At 37.7% G+C, this 13,998-nt stretch overlaps 1 protein-coding gene across 23 annotated transcripts in view; it reads right to left on the bottom strand.

The window, feature by feature from the left end:
- Nucleotides 1-13,998, bottom strand: part of Dlg2 (discs large MAGUK scaffold protein 2) — a 2,073,609-nt gene that overhangs the window by 724,406 nt on the left and 1,335,205 nt on the right. For all 23 annotated transcript variants that reach the window (XM_087586773.1, XM_087586779.1, XM_087586780.1 and 20 more), the window contains 1 exon segment: nucleotides 9,790-9,843. In XM_087586773.1, the coding sequence (XP_087442899.1) occupies nucleotides 9,790-9,843 (54 nt within the window).

Genomic DNA, 13,998 nt, shown 5'->3' with positions numbered 1-13,998 from the left:
CTGTAGTGAGAAAAGTTCTCATGTTTCTTTGTGCATCATCTTCAGCATCCTCTGGGCAAAGATGCTATTGTTGAAGAAGTGTATCATCTATCCTGGGAGAGTGACAAATCTGGATCGTCAGTGTTTCTTATTAATTCCCACACAACTCATCCAAGAGCTATAAAATCTAATTGGACCTCTAACCTCCCCTTCCCAGAAGCAGCATTAGTTCAGATGAAGCCCGTAGGATATGAAGGAAGGAACCAGGCAGACTTAAAGCATATTTTTTTTTACAACAGGCACAATCATGTTTTCTAACTCATTATTTCTTCAATAGACTATGATAATATTTTTGAAAGGGCCCAAATGATTTATAAAAAGACTAAAGACCGTTTCAAATTATCGCACACTGTCTTATATTTATACTTTGTGTGCTGTTAGTTAGTATTTTATTTGTCTCTTCTGTATACACTATTTCCTACTTATGTTTCACTTCCCCTTTAGCTCACCTTAGGGTCTTGACTAAGTAGGAAAAGTACATTGGAAATTCTAGAGCAACATTCCTCAGGTTGAGGTTACGTCATACACCATGTGAGATGGTTAATATCATCTCTACTTACGGGTAAGGGAAAAGGCTCCCAATCTCTAAGGTTAGGATGCTATAGCCCTGAGATGGACTGTGGATTTTCTAATCAGCCTCAAGACATCTTGAGAAGTAATATCATTGGGCAGCTATGCACATATTTCCCAGGATTATTTCAGACTTTTTCAGACCTTACTGTGTCAAGATAAACATCTTTGAGCAGAAACATCTCTATGCCTAGGTATATGCATCATGCACCTTTATACCATCCATGTCTAGAAAAAGGACCTACATGGCAACGTCTCACCAACAATAATCTCTATGTGGACAAATGTTAATTTTCCCATTATCTTCCACTTTAAGTCCAATGTGGCAGATTAAAATAAAGGCTTTCTGGGGGAATGACTCAGTAGTTAAAAGTACTGACTACTCTTCCAGAAGCCCTGAGTTCAATTCCCAACAACCACATGGTGGGTCACAATCATCTATAATGAGATTTGATGTCCTCTTCTGGTGTGCATGAAAACAGAACAGGTGCACACACACACACACACACACAAACACACACACATAGAGTAAATATTTATAAAAGCTTTCCTCAGAGTATGTAATGTTATCTAGAGAAGCCAGCCCACCACTCTATACAGTGTAGCATGAAGAAGAAACATGGAAGTAGGATGGTGAGTGGGTCAGTAGGTCAGTTTAATTTTATTTAAATGTTCACCCAGTTTTGAGATTTATTTTGACTTCACACTAAGGAAATAATGAAAGAATAACTGAAATTTTATGAAAATGTCTAGTAATTATTCACATTGACTTCTATTGCCACATATGAGAGTTTTGGAGATCAAAGTCAGAAGACCATAAAACATACTCTTTCTGAACATGAGGATACTCCATGAGTCTGAAAGAGTACTGAGCATAGATTTAGCAATAACCCCAAAGTAAAGGAAACAAAACAACTCACAAAAGTTGGAAGGACAAGTTGATTACAAATTAGGTAATATAATTATAGATAGTCATTACATAAGATTGTATTATTTTTGTTTATGTGTGGTATAATCATGTGTTTTGCTTTATGTAAGTGTGTGTGTGTGCGTGCGTGTGTGCACGCGCGTGCGTGCGTGTAGATGTGCATGTGCATGTGTGTGTACGAGGACAAGAACCTGGAATTATATGAGACTGTGAGCAGCTCAAAAAGCATAGAATCTGTGAACTAAAACTCAGCCCTTTTGGAAGAGCAATAAATGATCTTGCACACTGGGCCATTTTTCTAGCCCTGGTCTCTTAACTTTTGAAAAGTACATCTGTTATCTAATTGACTTACTATTAACTCATTATCTGGCAGTTCTGTTTGCAGAAATTTCTGGAATAATAGACATGTAATAGTTTCATTATTTTATCATTTGCATTTCTTTATTTTATGTTTCTTTATTCCTGAGAATGTCATAAATGTATAGATTAAAATATCATTATGTCCACCCTTCTTTCCCCATTCTACCTCCCCTCATGTCTTAGGTAAGGTTTCAATTACTGTGATTAAGCACCATGACCAAACGTAACTTGGGGAGGAAAGGATTTATTTCAGCTTACATTCATTTCAGTTCCATATGAAAGTCTCACAGTGGGGGAAGTCAAGGCAGGGTCTCATAGAGGGCCAAAACCTGGAAGCAGCTGCTGATGCAGAGGCCAAGGAGAAGTGATGCCTGTTTGTTTGCTATTGATGACTTTGCTCGGTCTGCCTTTTTATAGCACCCTGGGGGGAGCACTGTTCACATTGAGCTGGGCCCAGCCAAATTAATCAAAAGTCAAGAAAATGCACTATACCATTGCTCACAGACTTATCTAGCGGTGAAACTCCCTCAATTGAAGTTTCTTCTTCTATAATGATACCAGTGTGTGTCAAGTTGACAAAAAGCTAAGTAGTACACCTCCTATCCATCCCCCTGTTCCAGGACATCCTCTTTAAACATCATTATTTAATATGGTGTCCATTACCCATACTGGTTCTTTAGCACTGATAATGTGGCTCATGTAATTGAAGAGATAAATTTATAATAGTATATTATCTTAATAACTAACAGACTTGTTAGCTTCTTTAAGAAACTTGAACCTAGAAACTAGTAGCCCATAGCAGATGCTCATTAAGTATATCCAATGAACTGAACTGACTAGATCCTATGAGCAAGTGGAAGAGGATGTGCCTAGTACTGAGGTGACAAGATGTGCCAGGGTGGGGTGATACCTGGAGGGGTGGTCTCCATCCTCTCAAAGAAAAGTGTGAGGGGTGTGGTGTAGTGACTGTTTGAGGGGAAGACTGGGAGGAGAGGGATGCGATCAGGATGTAAAGAGAACAAATAAATTAATGAAAAGAAGAAACAAAAAAATGCACAAGAATGTAGGGTTAAAAAGTGTGAAAAAATGGGAAGATTGTACAAGGTCGGGGAAAAGCGTGTGTTGAAAGGAAAAAGATAAGGAGCCCAAACCAAGAAAGGGATTTCTGTCTTCCTAGTAGCACTTATTAAGATTTAATATACAAGCGTTCTATGCTTTTGTTAAATAGTTTTCAATATAGGTAGTCTTGTCTGAGACCTTCGAGTCCTTTCATTATAAGCTCCCCGGCAATGTTGCTGCTGTTGCTCGTTCATAGGCCACACATATCCTGCGTGCACAGCTCTCGATGTGGGTGTGTAGCCGGCCAGCATAACTATTAGTCTTATGTGAAGTAGCTATGCCTTCTGTATTCTTGTAGCAACTCAAGGTTAAGTTGTAGGAATATTTTACTTAATCAAAGGCATGGCCTCACCCTACTTTCTGACTGTGATCAATGTTAATTAAACACCTACACGCTAGCAGACTACTCATGAAACCCTCTACAAGGTCAATGTTAAACTAACTTTACACAAATTGAAATCAAGGCTTAGACATACAATATGACTTAAGCCAATGACACATACTAACTGGTGGCTCAGAACCCAGGTATGCATGAAAAGAAAACTAGTCTGTGTCATTATATTCAGTGCTAAAAGAAAGAAAGTTTAACAACATCAGCGTTATATGAGAGTTTGTCAGCAATGCAAACTTCCAAGCTGTGCCCTAAGGCTCCTGTACATCTTCCAGTCTCCAGGGACTTCATATGCATATTACCATATGAACAGTATAGTTCTGCTCCACATCTTGCCTCTAGAGTGTGATGACAAGTTAAAGAGTAAGAGAATCTACTGATTTTGACATTTGAGAAATGCACTTAAATTGGCTAGGTTCAATAGTGGAATAAGTATTGATGGCCTTGCCTCTATGGATGAATTTTTCTTGCCTCATGAGCACAGTTTAGCCAAAATTAAACTGCTTTCTGACAGGTAAGAATTTTTCATCTCTGAGCAATATTTTAGATAAAGCCATCATAAACAATATAAGTTTTAGTAGTGCTCATAAGGCAGTAAGAAATAAGAAAACCTGTTTAGCTGAAGGATAAGTGCACTAACCTCATAAAACCCTTCTAAAGATATTTTACCAGGAGTAATCATTCCTAAGATGGTTCAAAATAGTAAACGTCTTCTATAAAGCTGTCTGTTTCCATGTGAACACAAGCCTGTATCACAAGGCTCTGCTATTGTACACAGTGATCTAAAGAAATCATTTTGTGAGTGTCTATCTTCACAATTAAGGGTGTTGTTATCCCTCACTTCTATAATACCTCGTGTTCCTAAGAGACCTTTCCCATCACCTTTCTGCTCCTCTTACCAGGCACTTGCGTAGTTTATATCTTGCTATCAGACACCTCTCAGTCTCAAACCTATTCCCCAGCTCCCCAAGTGAACCTTTACTGCCAACCAATACTAATGTTCATTTGCTCCAGAATCCAAAGTATATGTATTTTTCTCTCATCCACTTTTCTTCCTTCACTCATATGGTGTACCCTTTTTTACTTTTTCCATCACCATCTTGGCCTCTGATCCAAAACTGTGACGATGTTTGCAAGGCAATGACTTGTCTGGCAAGTTTATATTGTCACGATTGTTTCCCAATGCGTTTCACATAAGTGATCTTCTTGAGCCAAGTTCAGGAAGTGATGACTACTATGGGCCTTCTCATACTCTTTGTAATCTAATTCTTCTTTTGTCCTTTCTGTTCTCTTCTACTTCCTACCTCTTCTACATTCTTGGAAGTCTTTCCCAAAGAACGAACTTAACACTGATGGCCTTTTCTCTCCCACCACTTCTATTTATGCAAGCTAAGTTTCTACTCCTGTATCATGTGATAGTTCTCTAAAGCCATGATGTGTTACGGTTTATGGCTTATCATACATTTACTCATTCCTTTCTTGAGTGCAGCAAGATGATTTGTTCTGGACCATAGGTTATAAGTGAGCTCAACACAGACAGAGGCCCTACAAGATTTGACTTGTGGTCCTGTACTGTTGTGTACTCACCATGATTCTATCTTCTGATCCAGCTCACCTCATGCTTCACAGATGAAATAAGGACCAGATTATATGCGAAATAGATTATCACTGCTTTATGCCACTGATCTCATGGCTGCTTTGAACCAAGAACTATTGTTATATGGGATTGCAGTAAGCATTAAGTGAAGCGTTGGTATTCAATGGCTATGCTAAATTTGCCTGAAATATGGCACATTTGCAGTAATTGATTTCCAAGTTACTGGCAGAGATTGAAGACTCGTGATTCTCAAGGCTTCTGCTTCCCAGGACTCATTTCTAAAGAACTACCAACCTATCAGTTGAACACTAGAGAGGTTTGGAGGAACACAAGACATTCTAGAATTTCTTCAATTAATCTTATTTTTCAGAAAGCAGAAGGGACTCATTATTGACTCTGACATGCCTGCTGGAAGGATAAAGTATGTCATCAGAGAAGGATCCAGGCATGAAAGCCACAGAGAGCTCAGCTCGTCCATACACTTGTATATACAAAATATTCTGAACAGAATATTTTGGGGTTTTAGCATAAAAATATGTCTAAAAAGGGCATGAGAAAAATGAGTAAAATGTAGCAAATAAAGTTTTGAAATAAGATTTCTCCCCCCACCCCAACCCCACTCTGTCCAATTGAGTCTCTTTGAGAGATTTTAAATTTTATAGACTCATACATTTCATGCAAGGCTGAGCTGTGCCACATGCAGAGTCATACCTGACCTTGAAATAAATGACAATATGTGTAATTAGGCTTCTAGGGAAAACAAACATGAAAACCTTATTGATAGCAGGACTCTAATGTTCCATACCTTCTTGAAAAATCAGAATGTTTCTAAATATCTCTTGTACCTTCATTAGACACAAAATTTTCCTTTGAATCTGGACACTTCTTTCAGTCTGACTAGCCTTTGAATATATGCCAAGAAACCATTTTCATTAGAACCATTTACATCTCAAAATCTAATTTACTCATCAGCAAAATTAGTACACTTATATATAAGAAAATTATTTTTGAGGGGAACTTCAAAATACAAGCTGAAACTTGTCATTCAGGTAATATTTTTAAAGAAGGAAATGTTCTTATGCAACATGACTAAAATACCTCGGGGAACTCTGAAGTCATTTTTTCATTAAATAGAGCTGAAATTATGTGAACAAGTAGAACATGGGAAAGAAAGAGGCAAACAAAGTAGAGAGCACTGGGGAATGAGAAAATAGAAAATAGACTCTGAAAGGAACAGTGAATTCTTCAAGGTTACCTACCAAGTGCATTAGGGAAATGGGGGGACACTGAGCCTATATCAAGAGCCAAAGATATCCACTGTAATGGCTGTACACTAAACCTGCAATTTTCAATAAACATCTCATTCACAGCTACTCTATCTGGAAGAAGATATCCATATTTATCAGATTCTCTCAGAGTTTAGCCAAGTGTTGCTGTATAAATCAGTATTTTTTTTAAAAAATCACACACATTTTTACTAATTAGAAGCCAAACAACCATGATTTCATTTTCATATATAAAACCCAATTTAATTTCCTTAACATTCATTCTCTGAGGTCGGTATTATAATTTATGTCTTATCGATTCTTATAGCGCCAGAAAGATTAAGTGGGTTGCTTAGGAACATACCACAATGGAATTGCCTATGTTTTCATCATTCTGAGCTGTTCAGCATCCCTCTCCATAGACCTTACACTTAAAAGAATCAAAAAAAGGTTTTTACTTAGTGAAAATATATGATTAATCAGAAAAAGAAAGCTTGGAGTATAATTAAAGATAGATTATCGAGTTGACATTTAAGAGAATAAGAGCAACTTGGTTAATTGGCTATATGTGGCTGCTTTTACTAGCTAATCAATTGGGACATCAGTTGAGCAGGTCTGTATAAACTCTGTGTTTAGAGCCTATTGATAATCCCTTTTTACATGCCTGTATGTCACAGTGAAACCACGAGAACTCCAATAGAAATCTTGGAAATACTATCCATTCACTACAAGACGTAGTTCGATTTGTCAAACCAACCCTCTGTGATCCATGATTGCCTCTACAAAGCAGAGTGTCTGTGTTACTGTCAACTGTCAACTTGAAACAGCTTAAGTTAAATGAGGAAGTCTCACTTGAAGGAATGCTCAGATCAGAGTGTCTTGTAGCCAAGTGTGTGGGGGATGGTCCTGACTCATATGGAAGGTTCAAGCCCACCGTAGGCAGTGACATCCCTAGGCAGGTAGACCTGAACTGTATAAGAATACTAACTTAGCATGAACCGGGGAGTCAATCAAAGCGGCAACCAGCCAACAGCATTCCTTTATGTTTTCTAATTCAAGCTCCTGACTTGACTTGATTCCTTCCCTGAATTCTTTCAATGATGGATTGTGACCTGATAAGTCAAGTAAACTCTCTCTTCCCCATCTTGCCTTTGGTAATTGTCTTATCCCAGGAACTGAAAGGTGACTAGAACATATTACTCTTCTGCTTTGTCAACAGTCTTATGCCGAACAGATTTGTTAAGAATAAAGAATTCCTTAATAAACGGGGCCCTATGCTGAAGCAGGGCTTCTGTAGCAAGCTCTCTCTAGCAAAATTCCATGCATTGACAGGGTATATAGGCAAGCTTTGTTCTGAAGTTGAGAGGTTGAGTATGTAGGGAGGTAGGAGAGAAACACAAAGGGCATCAAGATAGAGGCTGAAAAGCCTTTAGGCAATAGTCAGGATACTTAGGCTTACTTCTTACTCTACCTACAGCACACAATACTTAGGAGTTCCTGACCTCCTTAGGACTCGATTTTCAATCACCCCCACCAGGAGAAGGACCTATAGTTTATTTGTTTTTGTTGTTGTTGTTTTGTTTTGTTTTTAATTATTTTATTTATTTACATTTTAAATATTGTCTCCCTTCCTGGCCCTCCCATAAGCCAGCCACATTCTGTTAGTTGCCCTCCTTCCTGGTCACCCTGGGCGTTCATCATCCCATCCCCTTGCTCTCCTCCCCATGCCTCTGAAAGGGTGCTTCCCAACCCACTCACCCATCACATCTCACTTTCACAAGCATCCCTCTTCCCTGGGGCATCCAGTTTAGCCTCTTGCAGCCCAGGTCTCTGAGATTTTCTAGAGGTTGCCCCTGTCCCCACCCAATACTGCTCTATATTTAGAATCATTCTCCTGGCCCTCTGGGCCTCCTGTAAAAGAAACTTTACTAAAGCTCAAAACACACATTGAACCTCACACAATTTTTTTTTCAATTTTTAAAATATAAAATTAATAGAATCCTAACAAAATTGTTAGGATTACTAAATTAGACACATTTGTTAAATACTTATAACAATGTTAGTTATTTGGAAAAGAAGGTAGGATGAATGATTTAAAAATGTAGCAGACACCAAAGGACTTTAATATATTACTTTCTTGAATTCTATGGAGCCCTTAACATTGCATAGCCTACTAAATTCATGTTAGGGAGTTTAACATATTCACCTTCTAGTCCTTAACTATTCTTATTCAAGAAGACTTAAGAGACGCTAGTTCAAACCTTCCACTGATTCAGCATCTGTTGATGCTAAGTCTGTTTTTATTTCTGTCCTGACCCTGTGTCCCAGTTTAGTCAATTCCCAGCACTGTATTCTAGCTCTGAATGCTGCTCCTTGTGTCTGAGTACTGGCTCGCAGAGCCTGCATGGTACTTCCAGTTCTGTGAGATCTGTATTTCTCAAAGCGTGGCCCATGGGTGAGACATCCTTTGTTTGGAATTTGTTGTTTGAACTTTGGGACATATTATTTGTTATCTTTAGGAATTATAAATGCTTACATAAAGATGTACAGTTTCAATCTCTCTTGAAACATTACATGATTTGTCAAAATGGCCTCAAGTCATTGCTGCCCCATTTAAAGAGCTATGTGCTCTGTATGTTTCACAGTTCTCTGCTTCGTCTGTGTCCAGGATATGCTTAGTGCCTCTGAGAACATCTGGTGAGTAGCACGTACCTGCTCTGTGCCAATTATAAGAACTTCATATGCTTTCCTCACTTAAAAGCCAGGAATCTGTTGCCATGTATCCCACTGACCCTTCTATCTGCTCCACACCATCTATCTGCAGGGATGTGTGATTATCTTGTGGTCTCTGGTCACTATCAACCATCGCAAAACACTCACAGAAATCCACAATAGCAGCCATTCTCCCACAGCTTAACATATTGCCAGTCTCTAGAGGTAGAGTCTATCCTCACATTTTGGGCCACCATAATGATTCTGTTCAGTGATAGGCTGGTAGTCTATCCATCCTCTTATTTCATGCTCAGTGGTGCCCTTGGTATTCCATAGTCCACATATTCACAAATTTGTATATTTTATTATGTGAAATTTTTTTCTGTAAAAATTTCCTTCCATTTCTATTAGGAGCCCCAAAGAGTCTATTTATTTATCAACCAGGTTCCAGGCTATGCAATAGGAATTTCTCCAAATGTTTGTTTAGCCAGAAACACAATGTTTGCCATGTGGGCTACTAGCCTCTTTTCAGGGAATCACTTAGCACGCAAACTGTCTTTTAAACACATTTGCCTATACTTTCCCCTCTCATGACTGGCCACTCTAAAAATACAGACAAAAGAGACATGCTTGCATGACTAAGCCAAGGTTCAGGAAACAACAAAAGAAAATTCACGAAACCAATTATGCATATCATTTTATCAGATTATCCCAATTGGATAGAACTAATTATGCAGTAACTATTAAATTCAGCTAATCGTGTACCACCAGACTTTTACAATAAAATCTTAATAAAATTGTTACTTACATAAGGAATAGTGTCCAAAGTGTCTGTGTTGACAATTATAGGAGCAGGGCTAGCCTAAAGAAAAAAACAGAAAAAAAATTAAGTTACCAACAATCTCTTCAGAGACCAATTCTGTTATTTTATTTAACAAAGATCACCACAGGCTTTTCCTGAGGTCTGGTACCTGCCCCGAGTGGGTGTTGGATGCTGTAATAAGAAGGTTGAGTTTTCACACCTCCCCTCTCTTCAAGTACCTTTCCCCAATGCTTAATAAAGTAAATTAAATTAAACATTCATAGAAAATCACATCAATTTGCTCTTAAATTTTAAACAACAACCTAGGGTTTGTGCTACCTAAGAGGTGGGGGATTTCTGTTAAATTGGATAGGAGTTAAATGTGTGCCATTTCTTTATAAAATGAGTTTGCTGAAGAAATTTGATTTTTCTCTTAAGTAAGCACAAGCAAATCTTGGCTGATATTTACGCCAGTGTACATCAGTATACTTAACTGATGAAACAAAGGTTCACCTACAAATATTTATCTAGTACATATGCTACATCGTCCTTTTACATTTATGTATTTATGATCATGAATATTAGACAAAATTTAAAAATCAGAGATGACAGAAGATCATATTTGATATGGTAAGCTTCCATTTTTAAAACAATTTGTACAGTTTCCAGTAATTTCTTCAAAGTTGAGTGGGAACCAGTGGACGGTTGATACAGGTGTACTGAAGCATGGGCATTGGAAAATACAAGATGACAATCTATTTGCGTCGTCACTGACATGACTTCACGAATATTGAGTAGATCTAATTTTATTTTCAAGTTTCTAGAACTTTCACATCAACCTTTCCTGCATTCCCCAAAGAATCTTTAATCTCTATCCCAAATTAGAGATTTCATTTAGATATGGGGGAAAGACTCTCATCATGATTAATTGAGAGCTGTCTTATGCGGTGCAGTGTCTTGGCAAGGGCTCAATATTTGGGACATTTCGTTATCTGTGCCCTCTGGAGTTAACAGAGTTAACAGCTCTGTAATGTCAGTTTGTGTGAGTGGAATCCTAATCAAAAGACTCACAGCATTCCAGTAGGTTTTATGGGGCAAAACTTCTGTTTCTTAACTCAAAAGACCAGGAATAATGAACATAAACTTAATGTACGTATTTACGCAGCAGGTCAACCTGATATTCATAGTATGTTATTAATTACCATAAGTACCTCGTGGGTGACAGAGACCTTGGAGAAAGTTAGATCACATATACCCAAACCTCAAAATAGTGTCTATAAACAGAATTTTGGTATGCGGAACAGCTTTTGAGTCAGAAGACATGGGCTCAAAATTGGTGCAGCAACTTCTTGGTGTTAAAACCCTGTAAAATAAGACCCTCTGACTGATTTACCTCCACGGAGGTTATTTCCACAGAGTGAAAATAACAGTGGTCATGTTAAAAAATGCTAAACATCAAAGGGGAGTATGAACTTGAATGCAATTTAGAAAATACTTTTCAGGATTAATGCTAAATATAACAATATAAACATTCACACATATATGATGGTTGGTGATCTATTTAGACTTTCAGAGATCTCAGTGCTATGCTAGTTTGTAATAATAAAAATGTCACTGTCTATTACACATACACACAGACACAGATGCACACACACACACACACACACACACACACACACACACACACACATATATATATATATATGTTGAGTATATGATACAGACAACATATTCTCATTTAATCACCAGAAAACTACATTAAGACATTATTATCACTATAGCCTTATAAGGATGAAAAACTTGAAGTTTAGGAAAAATGATGAAAACTGGAATGTAAATACTGGGTTTAAAGGGTAACAAAATTCACTATTCCCCTACTCAGCAGCTATATAATTCCTGATTCTTAGATCTATCTATCTATCTATCTATCTATCTATCTATCTATCTATCTATCTATCTATCTATCTATCTATCATGTCTATCATCTATCTTATTTATATTTCTATATTATCTATTATTTACTCTCTATTTAGCTTTCATGGTCTGTTTGCCTCTCTATCCATTTTTCTATATTATATTGTATGTCTCATTTGATGACTCTGTCCTTTTGATTTTTGTCCCTGAGAGTCACAAAAGGGACTATGTATTCTATCTTTAAATAAATTTAAAAATTGCCTTTTTATTACAGTTGGTCTTCATTATCAAGCATAGCATCGATCACTAAATTTAAACCGAATTGGTCTGGTGCTTTTACTTAATCTTTATTCTTCCTTATAGGTTATATTTTGTTACATGAATAAATTTAAGAGCCCATTTCCTATGCAGTACTATCTATAACTTTCTGTTTGTGGTATTTTCCTTTTCCATATGTAAATTTTGTCTTTGCAACAAGACTCTATATTTTAAAATTAGCAGAGATTATATGCTTCTCTAGAATTCTCCATATGAATTGTATATAGAGAAGAAAAGAAGAATTTTATTATGATTGTTATTAATTGTGTAGTGCTGAGTATCAAAACCATGGCTTTGCCCATAAATATGCTTTCTATCTTGAGGCTATATTCTCAGGCCTTCTTATAAATTACTGACTAAACGTAACTATCAAGTACATTGAGGACTCAACGAAAGCATTACATATCATTATAAACTTGATCGAACATTTCCAAAGTACTTACATATCCCCATGCATATGTGTGAGTTACTCATGTATAATTTGTTCATTCTGGTTTCTGTTTCCCTTTGACTTTTTTGCAAGGGTCAGAAGTCAAGCCTAGATCGATCTGGTTGGGTTTCTGAGGTTTAGAAGATGTTTTCTGGCTGCTTTGGTGGCTCTCTCTAAGTTTCTTCTCCACACTGCCCATATATCCACTCTGATTTCATAGTAGATATCATCTTAATTGAACCTATCAATCAAATTGGTGACTCAAACTCCAACCTCCCCTTTCCATATGCTTATTTCCATTCACTGGGAAGAGACTCAGAGCAAATCTGGAGCAAGAAAATTAATTTTCTTTTCATCAGAGGCTTTAAGACTGGTGTTTATGTAAATCCAGGAAGGCACTTGAAATGTTACAGGATTAAGAAATGTTACCTTTCCTGAATGACCCAAACTGTAAAGGGCAAGTAGACTTCCCTTTACCACCCATTCTCCATTCTCTCCCACTGGAGGAAGCCTGCTCACAGCAGGATCAAGTGAAGTCAATCACAAAAAAGCAAGGAACAGGTGGAGAGAGCAGTAGTTGTGAATTATGAGATGACGTTATTCATTCTTCCCAGCTTCCTAGCTGCCTTTGTGTTTCACACATACCCAAGTATTTGGAGATAGTTGTGGCTACTCTGCTTTTGTTAGCAGAAGTCAATCTTCTGAACATGCCATTAAGAGAATCGCATTACTAAGGAAGCAGATACATTGAAGGCACACTGTAGAGTTCACAGTTGTCTTAGGGTTTTTATTGCTGTGATAAAACATCATGACCAAGGCAACTTGGGGAGGAAAGGGCTTATTTTGCTTATACTTCCCTATCCTTGCTCATCATTATTAAAGTAAGTCAGGGCAGGAACTCAAACAGAACAGGAACCTGGAAGCAAGAGCTGACATGGAGGCCATGGAAGAATGCTGCTTAGCAGTTTGCTCCTTGTGGCTTATTCAGCCTGTATTACAGAGACCCCAGGACCACCAACCCAGGGATAGCCCCACCCACCACATCAATCACTAATTAAGAAAATGCCTTAAGTGCTTGCCTACAGTCCATTGTTTAAAGACATTTTCTCAATTGAGGATCTCTTTTATCTCCAATTACCCTAGTTTGTATCAGGTTGACATAAAACTAACTGGTAGAATTAGGCTCACATTTGATGTTGCCCATCTACTTCTGGATGCTGCTAAGTGTCAGTTCTGTGAAATATTTCTGATGAAAGGAAGCAGGTTGTTCTAAACTACCTACAGAGAAGAAGTCTCTTCAAACAAAGTTTTAATAGGATGTACAGTGTCTGGGCACCACAGGCGGGTACTGGGGAGCTCATGTCTGTAAGTACAGGGTGGACAAGGTCAAAGACTGAATCCAGGCCCATTTCTAATTTTAGAAGCAACATAGGAAAAAGAACAGCCAACTAACTCATCATGCCATGAACAGTAAAGCTTTAAGTGTAAGAAACTGTACAGTGGTTTTAACCTCTCCAGGCATGAAAATCGAAAGCAAACAGTCACCAATGGGT

The sequence above is a fragment of the Rattus norvegicus genome, chromosome 1 (assembly GCF_021556685.1).
Source record: "Rattus norvegicus strain SHRSP/BbbUtx chromosome 1, alternate assembly SHRSP_T2T, whole genome shotgun sequence".
In the NCBI taxonomy this organism is placed as follows: domain Eukaryota; kingdom Metazoa; phylum Chordata; class Mammalia; order Rodentia; family Muridae; genus Rattus; species Rattus norvegicus.
The sequence above is the reverse complement of the archived record's forward strand: the minus strand, read 5'-3'. Positions and strand labels throughout refer to the sequence as shown.